At 50.2% G+C, this 24,757-nt stretch overlaps 1 protein-coding gene across 1 annotated transcript in view; it reads right to left on the bottom strand.

Moving 5' to 3' along the window:
- Nucleotides 1-13,228, bottom strand: part of Aacs (acetoacetyl-CoA synthetase) — a 37,794-nt gene extending 24,566 nt beyond the window's left edge. The window contains exons 1-4 of the mRNA XM_038346307.2: nt 12,974-13,228; nt 6,195-6,298; nt 4,813-4,933; nt 92-205 (exon numbers count right to left, since the gene is read on the bottom strand). Of these exons, the coding sequence (XP_038202235.1) occupies nt 92-205; nt 4,813-4,933; nt 6,195-6,298; nt 12,974-13,106 (472 nt within the window). The 5' untranslated portion in view covers nt 13,107-13,228. The remainder of the gene's footprint in view (nt 1-91; nt 206-4,812; nt 4,934-6,194; nt 6,299-12,973) is intronic.
- Nucleotides 13,229-24,757: the final 11,529 nt, after the last annotated feature.

Raw genomic sequence — 24,757 nt, 5'->3', positions numbered from 1 at the left:
AGAGAAGGAGAAAAGAGGGAAAGGAGAAGGGGAGGGAAAAAGGAGATGAGGAAGAGAAGAAAGAAAAGAGAGGGAGGAGAAAACCTCTTACCAACCACACGGTCCCCCTTCTTCACGCCCATCTTCCTCATGGCAGCCGCAAACAGAGCCACCTGCTGCCGCAGCTCTCCAAAGGTCACCTTCACAATCTCCTCTCTGCCTTCCCCTGAAAAGAGAACAGGACAGCTCAAGCATGCACAGGCCATGCAGGAAGGGACCTGAGTCAGCCAGAACAAGAGAAAAGGACCTATACATGGGACAATGCAGAACAAGGCCAGGGTGGCGCCACTCGAGAGAGCCAGACTCCAACTACAGGAGGGATTCCCAAGAGGAGATGCTGATGAAAATAACCAGACTGGCAGAAGGTGGGAGGGCCCAGAGTGCAATATGGAGGCCGGCAGGGAAACCAATATAAAGCTAGCATGTGCACAGCTGTCACCTGTGACACTTCCTGGCACTGCCACCACATGTCCATCATCACAGAACCATCCTGAAGTCACACACCCCTCACAGTCTTCTGCCCCCAGGAACTGCCGATCTGCTACCCATCTAGACAGTCTGAATAGTGAAACGATTGGCCTATGCCCCATCTGTAATCTTAACTACAAATGGTTCTGTGCTGCCTGTTCCAAGAAATGGCAACCATGTCAAAAGGTTGTTATGACTACCTGTTACTATGACTACCTTGTTATGACCACCTTGTCTTTGTTTCAGGAGGTCTTTATATATGACTAACTTACTATACTTAAGTGCTGCTCCTGTAACCCCACCTATTTTGCCAGCCATATCACCTATTTCGAAACTCACTACCCCTGAGCTATAAAAACCTTGTCTTCCTCATGACCAATGTGACCTCTGGAACCCCACCTTAGGAGAAGGCAGTCTGTACATGAATAAAAAGCTTGCTTTAGTTAATTTGGCCAGGATTTGGGTAGCTGGTCTTTCTCCTCCCATCTTTGGGATTACCAGTTTCTATGGCCAGACAGACACAGCAGCTGCCCTTGAGACTGCCCTTGGGCTTCCCCTCAGTGTGGCACATGTATGACTATCTCCCCTGTTTTCAGCATCTGTCACCTCCCTTTCATTGCTGAGTGGCAGTCCACCTTCAGTCAGGCTGCGATGGCTATTTTTTTACTGACTAGCTAATGCAAAAATTAAACAGTATGAATTAAAAAAAATTAAATGAGCTAGGTGTGGCGGCTCACTTTGAAGCAGAGGCAGGTGAACCTGAGTTTAAAGTCAGCCTGGTCTACACAGTGAGTTCCAGGGCCAGCCAGGGCTACAAAGTAAGATCTTGCTAACCTGCCTACCACCAAAAGAACAAAAGAACATTAAATGATCACTGTTGCCTGCAGAGGCCTCACTGTGAGGGCTCTCCAAGGCTCACAAGAGTCTTCAGTGAAGAAATTATATTAAAACATCCATGTTGACTTCTACCTATCAACTACTGAGAACTGAAAATGGCAGTGGAGCGGGTGCTTCACACAGCCCCTCCAGTTTCACAGGCCTAGCCCAAGTGACCCGTGGGTCACTGTGGAAACCACGAGTAACAGCTGGGTTGCCAACTCAAGCCCATGTTCCAAGTCAGTCAGGGCCACTAAGTGAATAACACTGTCTCTAAGTCAGTGGTTCTTGACCTTCCTAATGTTGCAACCCTTTAATGCAGTTCCTCATATTGTGGTGACCTCCAACCATAACATTATTTCATTGCTATCTCTTAACTGTAACTTTGCTATTGATATGAACTGTAATGTAAACATCTCGTATGTGGCCCCATGAAAGGGTCCTATGAACTGTAATGTAAACATCTCGTATGTGACCCTGTGAAAGGGTCCTATGAACTGTAATGTAAACATCTCGTATGTGACCCCCAGGCTCAGCCTCTGCTCTAAGAAGGAAAACTGCACTGCAGACAAGTTCAGTGGTAAAGCGCATGCCTATCCCAGCACGGAAGCAAGATCTCGCAGCTGCCCAGGGGCCCACTGTGGGGAGCCAGCTGCCTGCTGTGAGGACTCTTGTGCTTTGTAGAGGCCCTCACACTGAGGGGGGAGGCCTCAGCAGGCAGCAGTTGACCAGCCCCTATCAGCCAGCTAAAGCCAAAAGGACTGAGGACGGAGGTGGCAAACCTAAGATGGGCTGTCAGGTGTTCTGTCACCCTGCACAGCCACTGCACTGCACTGTGAAGGAAATGGAGTCCTGGAAGGAGAAACAACGGCTTTGGGAAGAGGAGGCAGGAGGAGTTTTGTGGTTTGGAATTGCAAAGAGAGTGAGCCTCCTCATTCCCTGAGGCACAAAACTGGTGTCTTGGTGAGTGCGGTATCTACAACCTGGGCCATTTTTATCCCTGGTGGCAATACTCAGAGAGCACTGGGGCTGTGCTGACAAAAGCCTCAATGAGCTGATGAGCTGATGAGCTGATGAGCTGAGGGGCTGCTGGCCACTCAGAGAAGCAAGAAGGCTGACATGCCGCAGGAAGCCTGAGTGCTGTGGTGGATGCCTAGGTGAGCAGGGTGCAGCCAGGTGACACCTGTGGGGCACGGGGCCAGAGATGAGTTGGAAAAACAGCAGAAAATGAAACACAGTGATCTTCAAGTTCCCATGCTGCTCACCACCAGCCTCGGGAAGGCCAACTCTGGGCCAGGGAGGAGAGTAAGCTCAGTGGGAGGTGTCAGACCCTGAGCTTACTTCTCAGCACGAATTTACAAGCTGACAGGTAGCCCTGGCTTAGGGGCACCTGCCGCTCTGACAAGAAGGAAAGCGGGCTCAGCAAAACACCTTTAAGGAAGGGAAGGAACAGGGAGAGTGAAATAGAAGAGGGCTCCTCCACCCACGGTAGGCAGAATTTACAGAAATGCCAGCCCAGCTGAGCTGTTTTCTAGGAGAGAGGGGACTGGGGCACAGGAATGGTGGATCACCCTTGGCTCAGCACACACCAGGATGTCCTCACCACAAGCCTTGAGAAGTAGTTCAGTTTCCCCTAACCATCAGGAAGGCCACTGTTTTGGATTTAAGGTTTTAGAGGTTAAGTCTGTTCCCATATTGCAGTGGGAGAAAGCAAGAGCTCATGAAGCATGTGAGCACTAAGTAAAGCACGTGTGTACATGGTCCAGAGAGGAAGGCAAGGCGGTGTGGGACCAAGAACTATCTGTGTGTACACGGTCCAGAGAGGAAGCAAGGCGGTGTGGGACCAGAAGCCATGTGTTTATACGGTCCAGAGAGGAAGGCAAGGCGGTGTCGGACCAGGAACCATGTGTTTATATGGTCCAGAGAGGAGGGTAAAGAGGTGTCAAACCAGGAGCCTGGGGCTGGAGCAGAGCAGCCTTCACAAGCCTCTGATGCACACAGACTTAGACGTCCAGGCAATGGGGCCTTATGGGTGTTCAGGAAGGAAACACTGGTGGGTGCAACAAGACAGACCTTAAAAAGCTAATGTTAGCCAGGCAGTGGAGGCAGAGGCAAGCAGATCTCTGTGAGTTCAAGGTGCCAGGACAACCGAATGCAAGAGGCCATGCGCCATGATTACGAGGACAGAGGCAGGGAACAGGTGAGTTAACAGAAAGAAGGCATCCCCTCGCCTTGCCCCGAGCTGCTCTGACCAAAGCAAGGCCCCCTCAGCCCACCAGTTCTTTTCTTAGGCTATTTTGTTCTTCCTAACACTAAGGGCCTTCCCCTAGACCATCAACTTCCTGAGAGGAGGAACTTGCCCATACGCCTCAAAGCAGCAGTTCCGGCACCTGCCTGGGTCTGAGGAGTGGATCCATGAGGAGACCGTGGAGGCTGGCAGGTATCTGAGCCAACGCCTCAGTCTGAACTGCACCATGGGCTAGGAACCCAGGGGAGGAAGAAGAAGCAAAAGGGGTTGTTCATTGCCCAAACCTGACAGACATACAGAATAAAGAAAGGTAAAAATCCCAGTGGCAAAATGTAGTTAAAGAGAAACAGGATAATTTAAGTTAGAAAAGCTGGCTAGAAACAAGCCAAGCTAAGGCCAGGTGTTCACAAGTAAGAATAAGTCTCTGAATAATCAGGAGCTGGGTGGTGGGCCCCCAAAGAATTAAAAAAAAAAAAAAAAAAAAAAAAACAGTAACATGGCTTGGTTTTGAACTAAAAACCTCACTCAAGCTCACTTAGTCCTACACCAAGCCCAGTTATCAGTAACACTCCCTCCCCTGTACACTTCTAAGTAAACAAAACAAACAAAAACCTTGATAAAGACTAATGAAGCTGACCAGTCAGAGTGGGACAGACATTAGGCATGTGACAGCTAAGAGCACAGCACATGGGGTCCTTTGCTTTAGGGCCAAGCCCCTAAGAGACCCCAATGGCTCTCACTGGTAGTAGATATTGGCACTGTCTAAAAAAACCAAATGCTAAGGCCCCAGGAAGCTCCACCCACTCAACTTCCACTAAGGCCCACTCTCGACAGAAGAGAAGAAAGTGTTATTGCTCAAAGGGGAGCAAGCAGCCCCCGGAAACAACTCAAAACTCTAGCATGAGGGCCCGAGTTGCTCTCTGGTCTCCAAACTCACACACATGTGCACCTGCACACTCCTGAAGGTGCACACACAAATACACACCACACACACAAAAACATGGGAAACAAGCAGCAGCTGAATCCTCCTCAGACCAACCCTCTCCATCTCCCACAGAGGGGTCTGTTACGTCAGGAAGGCGTAGACCAATATTCCAATACCCAGTCGGAACCCTCCCTGCAGTGCCTCCACACCCACAGGACCACACACATTCACTACCCAGGACACCGAGGGGACTCACGGGCCACGTAAAGGGCGACTTTGTCATTCTCCTTGTGACGTAGGAGGTTCTCTGCATAGTTGAGGCGGCTACCTCTGAACCACTCAGGGACATCTGCAATTCCTCTGGATGTGTCCACGACCTGCAGAGGGGCAGCAGAAGGGAGCCAAGGGCTCAACTCAGAGTCTATGACATCGCCCATATACCACCCTTGACCTGTGGAGACAGCCCAGCCCTGCACTCAGGGAAGCCACTCCCGGAAATTACAACAGAATTTACTGAACACCTATTTACGACCGTTTTAGCTAAACAGGAAGTAAAGGAAATGCCCAGGCCGGAAGTGGGGAGTTCAGGCCTGGTATTCCAGTACTCAGGGGGTAGAGGCAAAAGCATTAGGAGTTTGAGACCAGCCTGGTCTACAGAGAGTTCTACACAGAGAAAAAAAAAAAAAAAAAAAGAAGAAGGGGCAGCAATGTCCGGAACCAGGATGTGGCTCACTTGCAGAGCACCTGCTCATCATCACATAGTCCCCAGGTACATGCCCAACACAAAAGAAAATCAGTAGAGCCCAGACCCACAGACACACCAAAACCAGGAGGCAAGCCTGAGGCCTGCCCCACTCCCACCCACCCCACAACTCTCTGGGAACAGGACTCTGTCTTCCCCTTGGTCCTGAGACCCTGCTATCCTTCCCTGAGCGCCACACATCAGCCTCACAGAAGGCTTTGCCACAAGCACTTCAGATACCGACTCTTGGCCCACGGCATGGTTTTACGGAGCACCTGAGCACCAAGAGGAGATGAGAGCTCTCTGACACACTCCGCTCCATCTCATGCTGCTTCTCATGTGGGAGAGAGGTGTTGTCTGGGGCTATTTGAGACAGCGGCTTCCTATGTAGCCCAGGTTGGCTCCAAGCTTGCAATCCTACTGCTTCAGCCTGTGTGCTATTTTAATGTTTCTTATTTTTTTATTTTATAGTACATGTGGATGTTTTGCCTGCATGAATGTTTGTGCACCACATGTGTGCAGAGGAAGCCTGTGGAAACCAGAAGAGGACGTTGGGTCCCCTGCAACCAGAGTTACAGGCTGTTGTGAGCTGTTGTGTGGGTACTGGGAACTGAACCCAGATCCTTGGAAGAGCAGCCAATAATGCTCTAAACCTCTGAGCTGCCTCTCCACAGTCACACGGCCCCACCTCTCACATGTTTAATATGTGCATGTGTGAGGGGCGTTCACTGTGAGGAGGTGTAAGGAACTTGTAGGAGTCAGTTCTCTCTTCCCACCATGTGGGTCCCAAGGGATCAAGCTCAGATCATCAGGCCACTGAGCCGTGTTGCTGGCCCACACATGGGATTTTCAAAGCAGACATGAGAGGGGACACAAGTGTGGCCACATCCACTTACCTCATCATACATTCGTGAGTGGACTATCCCACTGAACTTCCAGAACTCAGCCCAGAAGTCTGAATATGACCGTACAGACCAGTGGTACAAGTCATCATAATTCCCTAAAAGAAAAAAAGAAAAAAAACAGCACCTTTCAGCCCAGTCTCAAAGGGGAGCCCCTTAGCAGTAAGCCCGGGGCCTGAGAACCTCACATGCCAAAGACTCCGTGACTCTAGCGCCACCCCGAATGACTGGGAGGAACTAAACCTCATCCGCAGTCCCCAAGAGGGCCCAGGCTGGCCTCAAACTCTTGCCCTCTGGGGACTACAGGGGCGCAGCCCCACACTCAGCTTGCTATCTTTGTGTACGTGTATGTGTGCCCATGTGGAGGCGCAGGTGCCATTCCGCAGTCACCATCCATTTATCTGTTTGGGTTTTTTAAAGATTTTTGTTTGTTTGGTTGGTTGGTTGGTTTTTCAAGACAGGGCTTCTCTGTGTAACTGCTTTGGCTGTCCTGGAACTCACTCTGTAGACCAGGCTGGCCTTGAACTCACAGAGACCTACCTGCTTCTGCCTCCTAAATGCTGGGATTAAATATTTGATTTTGTGTTTTTTTTTATGTGTATGAGTGTTTTGCCTGCCTGTATGTCCGTGCACCATATGTGTGCCTGGTGCCCATGGAGGCCAGAAGAGAAAGTCCAGTCCCCTGGAACGAGAATTACAGACAACTGTGAGACGCCATGTAGGTGCTGGGAACTGAACCCAGGTTTCTACAAGAATATCATATACTCTTAACCCTGGAGTGATCTTCCCAGCCCCAGCTTGTTTTTTGAGATGATCTCTTACTGGGACCTGGAGCTGGCCGAGTAGGTTAGGCTGGCTACAGTGAGCACCAGTTGCCCACAGCAAGGATTACAGGAACACCAGCATTTCTGATGTGGGTCTGTGGACCCAATTCCAGTCCTCAAGCTTACAGAGTATCCACCTGAGTCATCTCCTCAGTCCCCCTGCTTAACATAGCTACTTTTTATGGGGGGAGGGGGCTAGTACACACACAACATCACACAGAACTTTCGGGAGCCTATTCTCTCCTTCTGCTTTGTGGATTTGGGGGATCAAACTTAAGTCATCTCCCCTAGCAGTAGATGCCCTTCCTTACTGAGTTCTCTCTCCAGCATCTACTCCGAAAGTTTATTCTTAGCGTGTGTTTCTCTTATCTCTCTGTCTCTCTCTTTTTGAGATTGAGTCTCACTATATAGACCAGGCTGGCCTCTGCCTCAAAGAGATCTGAGTGCCTCTGCCTCCCGAGTGCCGAGATTAACCGTGTGCCACCACACCAGGCTGTCTCCAGATTTGTTTAACAGAACACGTGTTCACCCGAAACTGACCTGCGGGCCAGGCATGGGGGCAAGAATTCCAGCTGCCCAGGAGCTAAGACTGGGAGATAAGTTCAAGGCCAGCCTAGTTGAATTCAAGGTCTGCCTGGGCGGAAAGTGACTGAGACCCTATCTCAAAAATAAAGAGAGGATTCGGGCTAGGTGGTGGCGCACGCCTTTAATCACAGGAGTCGGAGGCAGAGGCAGGCGGAGCTCTGTGAGTTCAAGACCAGTCTGATCTACAAGAGCTAGTTCCAGGACAGGCTCCAAAGGCACACAGAGGAACCCTGTCTCAAAAAGCAAAGCAAACAAACAAACAAAAAAGATTAAAAAAATAAATAAAGAGCGGATTCTGTAAGTAGCTCAGTGGTATAGGACTTGCCTAGCATTCACAAGGCCCTAGGTTCGATCCTCAGGACCACAGAGGAGGAAAAAGTCAATGGCAAAGTCCCCTGAGTCATGGGGCTCACTGAGAGGGGTGAACATTGCTGGAGGAGAGACGCCTCACACAAATGAGTCCGGGTTAGCATTCCTGAAGTCTTCCAGTGTCACTCATGAAACTCTACAAGCAGATCAGTCCCCTAGGCTCGGGAGAACCCACATGCTCTCTCAACAAAGTGGGATATCACTGAAACCTGGAACTCACTCCCTCAGACTCCCATCTTGGGGTACAGATTCCTTTGGTAACCCAGGCCTGAGAAAGAAACCCAACCAAACTACCTGAAACAATACTCATCAACATGTTCATGTGAACTCGATGCTTCAGAGACCCTGTGAGTCTCTGCAAGACAGATGAGGGAATACAGCAGGGACTGGTGTGCTACAAGAGACCCAAAGCCACCTGAGCTCCCTCTGCAGATCCTACCCAGCTAAAAACTGGGTGTGGGAGCTGGAGAGGCAGCTCAGAGGTTAAGGCGCTTAGTGCACAAGAGCGGACAGCTGCGGGGAGGGGGGGGGGGGGTTAACGACAAGTGGGGCCAGGAGTAGGAGCAGGAACATGCAGCAAGGGAAGCAAAGTGTCTGGAGATGCAGAGACAAGGGGAGAAAGACACAGCAAAGACAGATGTGGGGCTTTGCAGTTCTAGACTCCAAGAAGGCACTGGGTCATGGCAACGATGTCTCAACCTCCTCTGGGCCCCAGGTAGGATGTATACATACACGCCAGAAACGCAGGGCGCAGGGGTCAGGGAATCGGTGGTGGTGCTGGTGGTGGTGGAGGAGGAGGAGCACACCTTAAATCCCAGCCCTCGGGGGGGCAGAAGCAGGTGGAGCTCTGTGAGTTCAAGGCCATTCTGGTCTACAGAGCGAGGCCAGGACAGGCTCCAAGGCTACAGAGAAACCCTGTCTCGGGAAAAAAAAAATGTTGAGCCAGAATGATTTTGCTGGTCAGGCTCTGACAGGTCACTCTGCCTCTCCAGGACATAATTTCCCACATGGGTCACCTCAAACTGTTGACAAAAGGCTTCAGATTCTCCCACACCAGTGAAAGAATTTACTCTGGCTCCAGGTCAGGCTAGGTGAGTCAGATTATCACCCATTCTGCCACTTCTGAGCAAATGGCCTGGGGCGAGCTGTCCTACCTCTGAGCAGGGGCACTCTTGTCTAATGAATGCTGGTGGTGACACAGCTGTTGTGGAAATCAATAGGACACAGTGCTACAGAGAACAAAACCTACAATCAACTGCATTCAACTGCCACTCTGAGTGACCTCAGACATTACTGACCCCCTCTGAGCCTTAGTTTCTCTCTCCGTAAGGGGAGGCTAGTGATGCCCATTCCAGGGTTACTGAGGACACCTGCATAGTAAAGGCACTCAAAGGCATCCACCATTGGTATCATCCCTCATCTGCATGAAGATCACACATGGCACCTCGGTGGTATATATTGAGTCCATACGTACATGACCAGCCACCACAAGACTTAGTATGTAGTAGTGTGTGGCACCTCAATCTAGGCAGGCAGAGGGCAGCACAAAGCTGGGGCAGCTCCCCTAGAGAGACAGCGTCATGCACCTGTGGGAAACAACACTAGCCAAACAGGCCCCACAGCTCCTCTCCCTCCCTCAGGCTTCCCCAACTGGGTCCTCAGGAATGGCAGGCTCTGGATGCAAAATGCTTCTCCAGTTGATAAGACTGCCTAGACACAAAAGCGGGTTCAGGTGGGGTTTGGTGGCTCAGGTCTACAATTCCAGCTACTCAGGATATTGAGGCAGGTTTTTCCAGGATCAAAAGAGCCAAGGTCGGTCTATAGAGTAAGTTCCAAGCCAGCCTGAACAATTGTCAAGACCCTGGCCAGGCACATCTGTAATCCCAGTGCTCAGGAGGCAGACAGGAGGAACATCTGTGAGTTCAAGGCCAGCCTGGTCTACGCAGTGATTTCCAGGATATCCAGGCCTATGAAGAGAGACCTTGTCTCAAAAAAAAAAATAATTAAAAAATAAAAAAATGAGAGGGTTGGAGTGCAGATCACTAGTAGAGCCTGTCTAGCATGTGGGAGACCCTGGGTTCGATCCCTAGGACCGCAAGAGAAAAGAAGTGTTCCCAGCAACATCATTGAGGGGTGTGGCCAGCACTACAAACCTAGGGAACTGATGGTCACAAGGGCATCTCAGCGCCTAGAGGACCTTGTGTGAGAACTTTTCCACTGTTGTCTCCTACATCATGGAGTAAGCCAGGAATCCACTCAGGGGCAGCAATCCGAGGCCCAGGTGAGCACAGGCACATTTGGGTCATATGTGTTTAACACTCAACCAAGACTCTGAACTAGGAACTAGCATTTAAAAATCTTAGTTTTAAATGAAACGCTTGGGTGGGATGGTGCATGACTGTAACCAGAACACTCAGAAGGTAAAAGCAGGATGGTGAGTTTAAGGTCAGCCAAGTGTGGTGGCGCATGCCTGCTTTTAATCCCAGCACTTAGAGGCAGAAGCAAGTGGATCTCTGAGAGTTTAAGGCCAGCCTAATCTATATAGTGAGTTCGAGGCTAACCAGGATTACATAGTGAGTGAGCCACTGTGTGTGTGGGGGGGGTACACTCTGACTCTACACAAGAATGCTCACCATGACTGAACCAGCAAGGCAGGAGCAGAACAATACAAAAAAGCAAATGGAGCAGGGAGAAAGGACACAACATTCGGAAGACAGCATTTGAGTTGGACCTGAAAGATCCCCAAAAGCCAAGGCCAGGCAGGGAAGGGGAAGAAGGAAGGAAAGTAGGAAAGGGCAAAGGGAGGGGCCATGCAACCACCACCCATGAAGTGGGAACAGTGCACAGACGACAGGCTCTGGGTTTCCATATCTAGCCCCTCGGCATTATTTTGTAGTAACTGTTTCGGAGACAGGGTCTCACTCTGTCATACAGGAAATCCTTGAACTCATAGCAATCCTTCTGCCTAAGCGCCTGAGTGTGAGCCACCCCAGCTAGTAATCCTCCCAACTTTTGTTTGTTTTTAAGGCAGGGTTTCTCTGTGTAGCCTTGGCTGTCCCGGAACTCTCTCTGTAGACCAGGCTGGTCTTGAACTCATGAGATCCGCCTGCCTCAGCCTCCCAAGCGCTCCCTCAGCCTCCCAAGCGCCACCACCGCCAAGCTGCCTCCCAATTTTTAAACACAAGATAGTCAACAAACCTCTCAAGATCAAGCCTGAACCCAACCAGCAGCCAGAGAGATTTGAAGGAGAGGACATTAAAGCTAAGGGGTTACTCAGAAAACCTCCAGCCAGTGACAGTGTACAGTGCTCAATGCTCAGCACTGGGCCTGCCATTTCTCCACCAGGATACAACTGGTAGTCTCGGCATGCTCCTTTTATAGATGAGGAAACCGAGGCCTGGGGCAATCGGACGACTGGTTCCCGGTCACACAGCAGCAGTGGTGCAGCCAGGTCCCTGCAGGGTGTCAGGTTACAGTTCCCTACTGTTCTCTTGCTATGGAAAAAGGTCTAGTCCACTTCAAAGGGACGCCCTGGGTGGACTGACGTTCTGAAGTGTCAGGCCCACTCATCACTGCTGGCCGGGAAGACAGATGATGTCCAGGCACAGAATGGAGGACAGGAAACGGATGCAATCCAGACATTGATCGAGTTGGGTTAAGGTTCTTCTCTAATCCTACACCTACACTGATCACAGTCTGCAAGCCCCGCAAGCAGCCAGGCAAATACCTGTCTCCAGGTGAGAGGGAAGGAGGGAAGGGGCGGAGCCAGGTTAGAGAAGAAAAGGAAGCCTGTGGAGGCTCCTCTTCCATCTCCAGGCTGAGCAAGCCTGCAATTCCATGTTCATTCAACAAGGGGATGCAGAGGGCCTGGGAACCCAATGACAGCAAAAAGATTACCCAGCAAAAGAAAGCAGGAAAGCCAAGTGCTGCTCAAACACTGGAGAGGAGACCCTGAGGACTGCGGCTCAGGGCGGGGGAAGAGAAGACTCAGGAAGGAACACCCCGAGAAAGATCCTGGGAGCAAGACAGACATTGACACCAACAGAAACAAAGAAGGTCCCTATGGTTGGGAGGTGGTGGGGGCGGGGGATATAAAAATGAAGAAGAAAGTCATTGTGAGTTAAAACCCCTCTGCAGACACCTGAGAGAGCAGGCCACAGGACTAGCCAAGCCTTGTGGATCCCTGGGAGGGCTGCCCCACCCACAACCAGACAGATCAGGGTGGTGGCTGGAAGGAGGGTCTGCCTGGGGGCTGAGAGTTTAAACATCTACCACAACCTTAAAGGAGGAAGGATGAACAAACTTCGACCTTTTCAGGGACCTGAAACTTCAAGTTGGTCCCTAGCAAAGGCAAATGGAGGGAGCCTGTCGCATGAACTAAAAAAGAACTGCACATCAGACCAAACAGAAGTCCTCACAAGCTGGAAGTCAAGACCCCAGGAGCCACTTCCCAAGCAGGTAAACCTAGCAAAAGATCCAAGGAACCAGAGGGGGGTTTGCCATTTCCAGAGGGTGAGCCTCACCCACAAGAAGGGGCTGCAGCCAGGAGGGAGGCCTCTGTATGAGGTGATGCTACCCACAACAGTGAAGGATACCCCATCAAAAGACCAGCACCTCCTAGAGGAGGACCAAGAACCCTCGACTCCCCCAACTCCAGGACAAGGGACCCTGGCCATCCATCCACCAGAGGTCCATGGCAACAACTAGGAGAGACCTCCCTAGAAGAGGACCCCAAGACAATGGGGGCTCCCACAACTCCAAGACAGAGACACTAGGCATTCATCAAGGGACCAAAGAGGAACCTCCCTAGAGGGGTACCCCAAGTCAGGGGGCTTCCCCAACCCCAATACAGGGACCCCGGCCATCCATCCATCCATCCATCACAGGCTTATCCCAACTGCTAGGATGGACCTTCCTAGAGCGGGCCTTTCTGGACTGAACCGCTTCAGGGAAGGCCCGGGACCGGGGTGTACTAGCCGCGTGCCCCGCACTCACCCAGCGCCAGGCCGCAGGCGGCACCCACGGCCGCCCGGAAGCGGTCCATCAGCGTGTCCTTCTTGCTGTCAGGCTCCCACATCACCTGGCACTCCATAATCTCCTCGCGCCCGAGCTTCGCCAGCTTGGACATGGTCGCGAAGTTGCGTGGCCGGGGTCAGCCGGACCGGGACTGCGGGGACGGCGTAGAGCGTAAGGCGCCGAGCCGCTCGGCACAGGGCGGACGAACGACGGCGCGAGACTGAGCCAGCGCCCGCGCGGCCTGCGGGACACCCGACCTGGCCACGCCCCCACGCAGGCTTCGCCCCGCCTCCAGAAAGCCACGCCTCTTGAAACCACGCCCTTCGCTGTAACCCTCCGCGGTGCCTGCAAATGGAGAAAAAGAAAAAAAAAAAAAAAGAGCGCTCGCCTGCGCAGACGCGGTGAGCATGGTCCACGCCCTCACCTGTTGCAGAACTTGCTGGGTGTTTCCCTCGCGTTCATTCATTCATTCATTTATTCAAGATTAAGTTGCTCCTTCTACAGTCACTTAGCTGCGAAGGTGTCTCAAGCAGAAAACGCTTGCTGACAGATGTGTGCGGAGGAGGGAAGACCTCTAAAAACGCGTGTTAATGCACGCATCCCACAAGGATGTTGTAATCGGTATGTGGGGTATGTAGTGTAACGAAAGATGGAGCAAGTGAGACTCCAGGTCCATCCTCAGGACCTAAAATAAAAGCGTTAAACAGAGGACATTCTGGGGCAAGCCTGAAACCCAGCACTCTGGAAACTGAGGCAGGAGGATGACGGTAAGTTCCTCTTCAGCCTGGACCCCAAAGTAAGACCCTGTAACCCCAACAATTGGAAGAAAGACGCAGGAGGGTCTAGTGTGGGTTTCAAGGTCATCCTTGCTACAGAGTGAGTTCGAGACCAGACTGGGCAGCCTTAATAAAGCCCTGTCTCAAAACGAAAAATAGAGGGCTAATGATGTGGCTCAGTGTGACTTTGCTTTAAGGTGACAGAAGGGGAACTTTGGAAAATCTTGCAGGTTTTCAAGTAAAGGGAGCCCCCCAAGGCAGGAACACTGTGTCCTGTGGAGTGTCAACGTCTAAAAAGGCCCAGGTCTGATCCCTTAGCCCTGGGGTAGAAGACAAGGGCATGAAGGGAATGGTGGCAGTTCATGTTGGTCCTGGGGAGCATCAGAGGTGTTGACTTTGACTCTGGGTGGGATGAGTTTCCAAAAGACAGAAGGCATGCTGGGAGGGTTCTACTGTGGTGGGAACCTTTTGGATGCTTATAGTCTTGGCAATCTATTTTGTGTTTTGCTACCTACAAGGTATCTAAAATACCCCAAAACAAATGACTTTCCTTTTTTTCTTTGTAATGTGTATGTTCTTGGAGGTAGGTGCTTATGAGTGGAGGCCAGAGGTCAATTATGGGTGTCATTCCTCAACAGGCACCCGGCTTGGTTTTTCTGTTTTCTTTTGTCTGTCTTTCTTTCTTTCTTCCTTTCTTACTTCCTTTCTTTCTTTTTTTTTTGTTTTTGAGACAGGGCCTGACTCTGTAGCTTTAGCTGGCCTGGAATTCACTATAGAGACCAGGCTGACCTTAAACTCACAGAGATCTGCCTGCCTCTGTCTTCCAAGTGCTAGGGATTTAAAGTGTAGGACACTTTGCCTGGCCCCACCTCATTTGTGGGGAGGGGTGTTTGTTTGTTTGTTTGTTGTGTATGAGTGCTTTGCCTGCATATGTCTGTGTACCATGTGCATGTCTTATGCCCATGGAGGCCAGAGGAGGAGGGTGTCAGATTTCCTGAGACTGGAGTTATAGATGGTTGTGAGCCACCATAAGGATCTTAGGAATCAAACCCAGGTCTTCTAGAAGAACAGCCAGTGTTCTTAACCACTGAGCCGGCTCCCCAGACTCTGGCTTTTTTTTTAAGACATGATCTCTCACCAGCCCAGGACTCGCCAAGTAGGCTAGAGTGGCCGACCAGTAAGCTCCAAGGATCCACCTGTCTCTACCTCCCCTTTCCAGTGCTGAGACATGTGCCACACCACACCTGGATTTTTTTTCACGCAGGTTCTGGGAAGCAAACTCAGGTTCTCTTGCATGTACAGCAGACATTAGCCTACTTAGCCACCTTCCCAGCCCCGGGGGTGATTTCTTATGGCTCTAGAACTGGGGTGTAAATAAAAGTCTAGATGCTTCCTCGGGTGTGGGTCTTCCTGCTTTCCCCCAGTTGAGGGGAGGGAGAGGGCAAGAGAGAACCTGGGACATGAAGAGAGGAAGAAAGCAAAGACAGAAGTAGACACCTACAGCCTCTTAGGAACTAGTGCTAGTCTATGGCCAAACACCCTGAATGCACCCGATCTGATCTTGTCTGATCTTGGAAGTTAAGCAGGGTTGGGCTTGGTTGGGAGTCCGCCTGGGAATACTGGTGCTGTATGTTTAGGGGAAGTAGATAGATAGATAGATAGATAGATAGATAGATAGATAGATAGATAGATAGATAAATTTTAAGTGAATGAATAAATAAATAAATAAATGAATAAATGAGCCAACACTAATCTGTTCTCACAGGTAGAGCCCTCAGGACCTAAACACTGGGCCTCATCTCCTTGGTAAGCACTGGGGATTAACAAGTATCCCAGGAGTGAGGGTAGATGCTGGTGCTTCTTAGACAGCTGGCTTCAGGCAGTGCTAAGGGCATGGAAAGAGGGCTGTTAAGGACACTCTACTATGAGTTGGTTCTGTATTGTTCTGGTTTGCTGTGAGAAACAAAAAGCAACTTGAGGAGGAGAGGGTTTATTTGGCTTCTACTTCTAGGTCACAGTCCATCACTGAGGGAAGACAGGGCAGGAACTCAAGCAGGAGCAGAGGTAAAAAGGGGGAAAAGAAAAAGAAAAAAGCCTATCACTGGACTACGCCCCATGGATTGCTCAGCCTGCTTTCTTAGACAACCCAGGACTGTCTTCCCGGGGATGGGCACTACCCACAGTGGGCTGGACCCTTTTACATCAATCAGTAATCAAGAAAAGTCTCCCACAGACATACCACAGGCCAACCTGTGATTTTTTTAGTTGAGGGTCCCTCTTCTAAGGGAAGAATAATTTGTGTCACTTTGACAATTAAAAACCAAATAGTATACAAGTTCTGAGACCTTTCTGTTTCATATTTATTATCCCAACTTGATCTCTTAGCAATCTCGTCAGCCTCACAGAGGCAGGCTCTCAGCATCACTGGAGCCCTACCAAGTCCCTGCCTCTACTGTCAGATCTTTTAAAAGACTTTATGTGTATGTATCCATATGTGTTTGCACATGCCACATGTGTGTGGATCAGAAGAGGAAATCGGATCCCCTGGACCTGGAGTTACAGACGGTTGGGAGCTGCCAGATGTCACTGCTGAGAACCAAACTCAAGTCCTCTGGAAGAACAGCAAGTGTTCTTAGCCACTGAGCCATCTCTCCAGCTCTAGCACATGACAAGCACACAGAGATTCCAACTGTAGCCTGGGTGCTTGCTGCATGCACACAAGTGGTTCCAGATGCATCCCCTCCCTGACAGACACATACAGATGTGCATACACACACCCCAGTCACATGCCCACGGCTGGGTCTGTGTTCCCACGCTATCTCCAATGGGGAGTCTCAGAGGTATGTTTTCACTCAGAAGTTGGCTCGAAGAGATCCTCATCCCTTCATCAGCAGAAGGCAGTTTCCATGAGAACAAAACCCTAGTCCGGCGAGGTCAACACAGCTGCAGTGGCTGGTCCACCAAAAGCCACGGTCTGAGGAACACTCTTTCAGAAAGTCCCCAGTGGCTGCTCACTGCAGGGTGGCATGCAGAAACCCAAGGAAGCCTGGGTTGTCCAGGAGCTTACCCCAGTCTTTGTGGGGTAAGAGAATGGTAGCCACCCAACAGGCTCTTCACTCTTTGTACCTCCTCCTTCTTGCCCACCCAGCCCGATGCAGCCCCTGTGAGAGAATCCTAGGAGAAGAAAATTAGAACCAGAATAGCCAGGCACTGTCCTACACACTCCACTTCTTTAACATGCCCCAGACACACATAGCCCAGGACTACCTGCCCAGGAGTGGCACCGCTTCCAGAGGAGCCTTTCGGGTCCTTCTTGCTCCAACCATATCCTTCCTAACACAGAGAGAAGGGACATCCTGAAAGACCTCAAATGGCTTGGAGATGTGGCTCTGTTGCTGGCGTGGTTGGAATGAAGTCCTGGGTTTGATGTCCAGCATCACATGAACCCAGTGTGACAATGCACATCTCTAATCCAAGCTTTAGGGAGGTGGAGACATAAGGATCAGAAGTTCAAGGCCAGCCTGGGCTGTCTCAATTAATTGAAAGCAAAAAGGTTTCAAATTAAAATGAGGCAAGAAGACTGGGGGGTCTACCTCAGGAGTAGACCGCCTGCGTAGCGTGTGCAAGGCCCTGGGTTCAATCCCTGATATAACACACAAAATAAGAGAGCTAGGAGGTTTCTTCTTGTCTCTCTCTTGAAACTCCCCTCGGTTTCTTCATTGCCAGTTCAAGGTCAGTCTGGGCTACCAAGAAATGCCTTATCAAAAACAAAAATAAAGATGGGTTAGCCAGGTGGCTTTAATCCCAGCACATTGGGAGGCAGAGACAGGTGGACTATTACATAGAGAAACCCTGTCTTGAAAAACAAAAAACAAAAAAACCAGAAAGGGTTGGAGATCACACTAGAGATGGGCTTTTCAAAATTGTCATGAAAGACTTTTTTATTGTTTTTTTGTTTGTTTTTTGATTTTTGAAAGATGGGATCTCTGTGTAGCCCTGACTATCCTGGAACTCGCTTTGTAGACCAGGCTGACCTCAAACTCCCAGAGATCCACCTGCCTCTACCTACCACATGCTGGGATTTAAAGGCATGTGCCACCACGCCCAACTAGTGGAAGACCATTCCTAACAGGGTGATATAACATGTGAAGTGAAGTGTCCAGCCCACTGATCTTCCCAAAGAAGCATAGGTGTACCGAGCACAAAGGGTCAGAGGCACACTCGCCTCCATCACAAACATTGCAAAGGGTCACATGGACCACTACGGTGACCAAGCTGGGGCAGGAGGATATGGGTCTTTCTCAACCGATCAATCGATCACCTAATCTCCCCCCCTCCCCGTGGTGTGTGTGTGTGTGTGTGTGTGTGTGTGAGAGAGAGAGAGAGAGAGAGAGAGAGAGAGAGCACGCATGTGTGCATGCCTGTGCCTGTGTGAGTCTCTGTGTGACCTGCCCCCTGTAAGCCAGTACACTGTGTGTGGATGCTAAAGTATTTTGTTATTGTTGTCGTCGTTTGTTTTTCGAGACCGAATTTCTCTGTAGCTTTGAAGCCTGTCCTGGAACTAGCTCTTGTAGACCAGGATGGCCTCGAACTCACAGAGATCCGCCTGCCTCTGCCTCCCGAGTGCTGGGATTAAATGATTGTGCCATCACCATCCAGCTGGATGTTAAAGTGTTAAAGAGCTGGGCACTGAGCAATCTGGGATGGCAGACCCAGCTGCTGTGCTTTGGGGCAAGCACAGAGCCCAGACTAGACAAGAACAAATCCTACTTTCCCTGAGGCATGGCACAGGAGGCTCTGATTCAGAGCCGAGATAGGCCCTCCAGACCAGGCCAAAAGGAAGGCAAGGCAAATTGTGGAATGGTTTCCTTTCCTGGTCTCCACGGTAGGTGGCTTCACCCTCCCACTACACCCCCAGAGACTGTGGAAACAGGGCAGGTGCCAACTCCTTCAAGCCAGAAGCACCTGAGGCAAGGGCACAAAGCTCACCCTCTCCACCTCCTCCTAGCACCAAGCAGGGACATGAGGACTCCAGGATTAGGTACAAGGCCAAAACTGACACAGTGCAAAATCCTGCAGCATGAGTGACACTGGACTGAGTGTCACTGGGCTGGTAGGCAGGCCAGATGGTTCTTGGGATGCCGAGCTCTGGGCCACCAGATAGAGAAATATCTGCACTGGATTTCCATTACAGAAGGACCCAGGGCAAGCCTCAAACTCACAGAGATATGCCCTCCTGAGGGCTGGGACAAAAGGCGTGCACCAGCACCACCTGGCTCAGAACTTTTTTCTTAAAAACACACTCTTGAGGAGCTGAAGAGATGGGTCAGCAGTTAAGAACATTTGCTTCTCTTCTAAAGGACCCAGGTTTGGTTCCCAGCACCCATATCAGATGGCTTACAACCACCTCTATCTCTGAGAGCACATGCACACATGTGGTATGGCACACATAAATTCTAAAAAAGGCAGATACATATAGAACTTTAAATGAATAAAACACATACTCTTGGAGGCTAGAGAGATGACTCAGTCATTAAGAACACTTGTGTGTCCTACAGAAGACCTGGGTTCAATTCCCAACACACAACTACACGATGGCTTACATCCACCTATTGGCATATGCATGATGTATATGCATGCATGCAGGCAAAGCACTCATATGCACAAAGATAAAATTTTTTTTTTTTTTTGGTTTTTCGAGACAGGGTTTCTCTGTGGCTTTGGAGCCTGTCCTGGAACTAGCTCTTGTAGACCAGGCTGGTCTCGATCTCACAGAGCAAAGATAAAATTTAAAAAATAAAAATAAAGTCCTTTTTAAAAGGGTGTGTTTATGCCAGCAAGATGGCTCAGGAGGTTAAAGGTGCTTCCCAGCAAGCCCAGTGACCTAAGTTCAATTCCTGGGACCCAGGTGGTAGGGGTGAATCAACTACCACAAGTTGTCTGATCACACTTGTGCCATAGCATGTGTGCACCCACACATATGTGTGGGAAATAAATAATCTAAAAGTCCACTAACAGAGGAATGGATGATAAACCAGAGGTGATGCCCCCACCCTCTAGCTAATATAAAATGACATCATGAGCTGGCCAGTAATCAGCAAATGTCTCAGAGGCTTTATTTTTAGCAAGATAAGAACTATAGAGTGGTATATACATGTTGTAGGAATGTACACTAACACTCAACACACTCAGGGCACAATTCGGCCTTTTTTCCCCTTTGCCCCTGATATATGTAGAACATGCCTGTAGTCCCAGCACTCAGGAAGCTGTGGCAGGAGGATCACTGGAGCCCAGAAGCTTGAAACAGAGCAAGGGCAAGAGACTGAAAGAGACATGGGTTGGAGTGGAATCCATAAGGTATATTGGAGGGGGTTGCCCTTTGCTTTATATCTCTTCCCACTGTGTGTGAGAGTGGGGGCACATGCCAAGGCGTGTGGGTGGAGCTCAGAGGATAGCTTTCAGGAGTCAGTTCTCTCCTTGTACATATGATCTAGTTTGTTGCACGCTGTGTCATCCCACCAGCCCTGTTCTCATTTGTTTAATGTTTAAAATATTTTTTTTTTATTTTTTTCTAGACAGGGTTTCCCTGTAGTTTCTAGAGCCTGTCCTGGAACTAGCTCTTGTAGACCAGGCTGGCCTCAAACTCAGAGATCCACCTGCCTCTGCCTCCCAAGTGCTGGGATTAAAGGCGTGCGCCACCACCGCCCGGCTCTGTTTAAAATATTTTTATTATTTATGTGTATGTGCGTATGTATTTATATGAGGAGGTCAGTGAGGCAACAGATCCCCTGGAGCTCAAGTTACTGGCAATTGTGAGCTGCCTGATGGGGATGCTGGGAGCCCAACTCAGGTTTTCTGCAAGAACAATATGTGCTCTTAACTACTGTGCCATCTCTCCCACCCCTATTTTATTTTATTTGTTTTTCATGACGGGATTTCTCTGTGTAACAGCCCTGGCTGTCCTGCAACTTGCTCTGTAGACCAGGCTGGCTTTGAACTCACAGAGATCCTCCTGCCTCTGCCTCCCCAGTGCTGAGTGCTGGGATTAAAAGTGTGGGCCACCACTGTCCAGTCCTTATTTTTAAGACGGGGTTCTCACGTAAACTTGCTGTATAACCGAGGAGAGGATGACATTGAACTCCCACAATCTCCACCTCCCCGTTCTGGAATGACAGGTGAGCAGCGCTCAGTGGGGCTTACGATGATAGTGCTGTTTTCTTATCCTCTGTCTGTTCCTCTTCAGCAACTTCGGCAACACAGAGGTGCTGAACTTCACTTCTTCAAGTCCCCATCCAGAGCCCTTCCTTCTGGTAGCATCCACAGCTAGGTGACAGACCATTAAAACTACTCCTAGGCAGCACAGATTGTTCCCAGTGCTAACACCAAGGCGTCAGTCAGTCTCCCTGCCTCTGCTGACCCTCAAGACACTGAGCCAGCTGGCCAGCCAGGTCACTGGGAAATTGCTCCAGACTGCTTACTTGCTAAGGGTGAGAAAGGTGATCACATGGGGTGAGCACACACCCTCTGGCTTCACTTGGCTTTTTCCTCATCTTACGTAAGTTCTCTCTGCTACAGCTTCCAGAGAAAAGGTCCTTACCAAGAAAGTCTCTAGTGTCTTCGGCTGGCATCTGTATCAAAAGAAGGGGAACAGGAGCCAAGGTGCACAGCATAGATACATTCGCTAACACTGCATCTGGATTAAAGGCATGCGCCACCACCCATGGCCCTTCCACTCCGTATTTTGAAACGGAATCTTTCACTGAGCCTAGAGCTCACCAGTTGGCTGGCTAGAGTTCCCAGAAATCCTCCTGTCTCCACCTTCCCAGTGCTGGGATTGTAGACATCCACTACCATCCCCGGCATTTTACATGGATTTTGGGAATGGGAACTCAGGTCCTCATGCTTGACACTCAGTGCTTACCCACTGAGCCATACCCCCAGCCTTCTAAAAACGTGTGTGCGCGGAGCTTCAGCAGTCCCTGGTAACTGATTCATCTCCCCAACACATGTTTATTTTGGGGGAGTGGGGGTATATGTGGCGTGTGCCACAGCGGAGATCAGAGGACAATTGGGAGCAGTCGGTGCTGTCCTTCCGTCATGTGGGGTCTGGGAATTGAACTCTGGTCTCCAGGTTTATCAACAAGCACCTTTTGCCTGCTGAGCCATCTCTGGGACCCTCATTTCGTTCTGTGTTGAGACAAGTTCAGCCAGTGGTTGTGGCTGTGCTTGCTGGTAGGATATGCTAAAAGGGCAAAGGCAGAAGAATGAAGAGGAATGTTCTTCTTGAATTGCTCAAGCTGGCCCAGAACTTGGTGTGTAGCCCAAGCTAGCCTTGAACTTGCATGCCTCCTGTCTCAGTCTCCCAAGTAGGTAGGACTACAGGCTTATGGCATCCTTTAGGGGTGTTTTTGATTTTGAGATGCAGTCTCATGGAGCCCAGGATCTTGACTGGCAATGTAACCCAGGATAACCTTAAACTTCTGATGCTCCTATACCCAATTTCCTGGTATTCTGTTTTTCTTTCTTTCTTTCTTTTTTTTTTTTTTTTTTTTTTTTTTTTTTTTTTTGGTTTTTCTAGACGGGGTTTCTCTGCAGCTTTTTTTTTTTTTCTTTTTTTTTTAGAGCCTGGCCTGGACCTAGCTCTTGTAGACCAGGCTGGCCTCGAACTCACAGAGATCTGCCTGCCTCTGCCTCCCGAGTGCTGGGATTAAAGGCGTGCGCCACCACCGCCCGGCCCTGTTTTTCTTTCTTTCTTTCCTCTTCTCCTCCTCTGTCTCTCTCTCCCTCTCTCCCTCCCTCCCTCCCTCCCTCCCTCCCTCTCTCTCTCTCTATCTCTCTCTCTCTCTTTGAAGGGGGGAGCGGACTGTAACCCGCGCGGGATTCAGGTGCGTTGCTACTGAACTGTCCCGCAGCCCTATTGGCCTCGGGGAAGGAAACCTTGGTCGGGGCGCATTTTAGGCCCTACACTAGCAACGAGGAACTTCTTTCTAGCCACAGTAGCCACGCCCTTCCCGCATCCCGGCGGAGGGATCCTGTGCACAGACACGCGCCACATGCGACTCGTACGTTGATTGGCTGGTGCCGGACTGGCCCCACATCAGCCCAGACCGCGGCGTCGCGAAGGACCGGCCTGACTGTCAGCCAATCACACAGCGCTCTGGTGCGTGGGCTGTGCCTCTCATCCAATCCATAAGGGGATTCCGAAAAGGGCGTGCCCAATGAGAACTGGGCAGAGAGGCGGAGCTCCCAGGGATCCGGGAGGTTGGGGGCAGAGCTATCACCTTGACAACCTGACAGCCTAGAGAGTCCGGAAACTTGAGAAACCTGGACCTTAGCCCGGGGTTGACGCCCGAGATTCTGGGAAAATGCTTTTCTTTTTAAAATATATTCTTTTCAATTGAGAATATTTCTCCAAATTTGTTCATGTAAGAAAATTTTCCATACAACATATTTAACATTTATATATTTTGATCATATTTCCCCGTCCCCCCAATGCTTTTAACAGGGTTTCATGCAGTCCAAGATGGTCTGGAAACCGATATGTTGCAGAAGCTGGTCTTTAACTCCTAGTCCTCCTTGCATGTCTCACCTCCTGCATGCTAGACGATCACTATACCCACTGACCTGCATCCCTAGAGCAAAAAGGTTTTAGATACCCATGTGCTCAGATATGCATGCTGAGCTCCGAGGAGCAAGCCCATGCACGAGGGACCTGGGGATCCTCGGGAAACCACCCAGTCCCATGCTTTGCATAAAGGTCCAGGGAACTGTGCACACGGGCCTGCAGCACAGTGACTGGGAGACAGCTTCAGATGGGACAGGGTGAGGTGACATTGGGGCTCTGTAGAATACAAATGGCCGCTTTTACATACTGTCCCCTCTGCGTGGCACTTTGGCAAACAAAGGCAGGGGCCCTTAAATGGACCCCAATGAAAGCAGGTGTCCTGGCTTTCTCCCTTCCCATCCTAGCTGGTCCAAATAGGTGTATTGGTTTGACAAAAAAATACATCTGAAGGGCTTGCAATCTAGTTTATTTGTTGCTGAGACAGCGTAGATCAACTGGGGTCAATTTCCTCCATATAGTGAGTCCAAAGTTAACTTTGGTTACCTAGTGAGACCTTATCAAAAAAATAAAACTAACAAAAAACGTCTCAAATACCACTTTGTCCGAGAGTGAAAAGGGGTGGAATTCTGTCCTGCCTGCAGGAAGGTGGTGGGGATGAGAGCTGTTGGGAGCCAGTTCAGGAAGAACCAGCACTTTTTGCTCAGGTTGTATCTTAACCTCCAGGAGCCTAGGCTTTTTCCTTTATGGACAAAGACAATCCCTTCTTACCAGAGTCTTGTACAAGCTCAACAAGGGGGAGCTGAGGGAGACGCGGGAGCCTCTGCTGTCACTCGGAGCAACACAGAATGACCACTGTTGTTGCCATCCTCATTTCCTGGAAACCCGTTCCTCTAAAATGTCTCCCTTCACCTAGCCACACTTTCCCCCAGGTAAGAACACCAGAAGCCCTCCAACCGCACCAGGCAATGCTTCCCGGCACCATGGCCCATGTGCAGCCAGGACTGACTGGCCTTAAAGATAGTTTGACTCTTGTTATCATGGACTATCGTAGGATGAAGACATTTCTAGATTCTGAAACAAGTATAGGAGCTCCTGTGGGAATGAACGACTGTCCCCAGTTTCTGGGAGTTAGACTACCGAGAGTCACTTCAGGCAGCAGGTTAACAGCACTACTGACTTACTACTCTGGAGTAGCTAAAGAGATACTTTTTTGGTTTGGTGTGCCCAAGGCTCAGGGGCTGGGTCAGCTCACGGTAGACAAATCATTTGGAAGCTCACAAGGTAAAGGCTGTGACTGTGGGCTTCAACCGTGGTCACTTTCATTATCCTCTTCTGGTAGCAGAAGGCAGCATTGTGATGTGTGTGTGTTCACCCTTAGTTGGCAAGCAATAGCAGGAGATGGTGCCTCCAGGGGCTTCAGCT

Source organism: Arvicola amphibius, chromosome 10, assembly GCF_903992535.2.
Source record: "Arvicola amphibius chromosome 10, mArvAmp1.2, whole genome shotgun sequence".
NCBI lineage: Eukaryota > Metazoa > Chordata > Mammalia > Rodentia > Cricetidae > Arvicola > Arvicola amphibius.
This window is presented reverse-complemented; position numbering and strand designations above follow the sequence as displayed.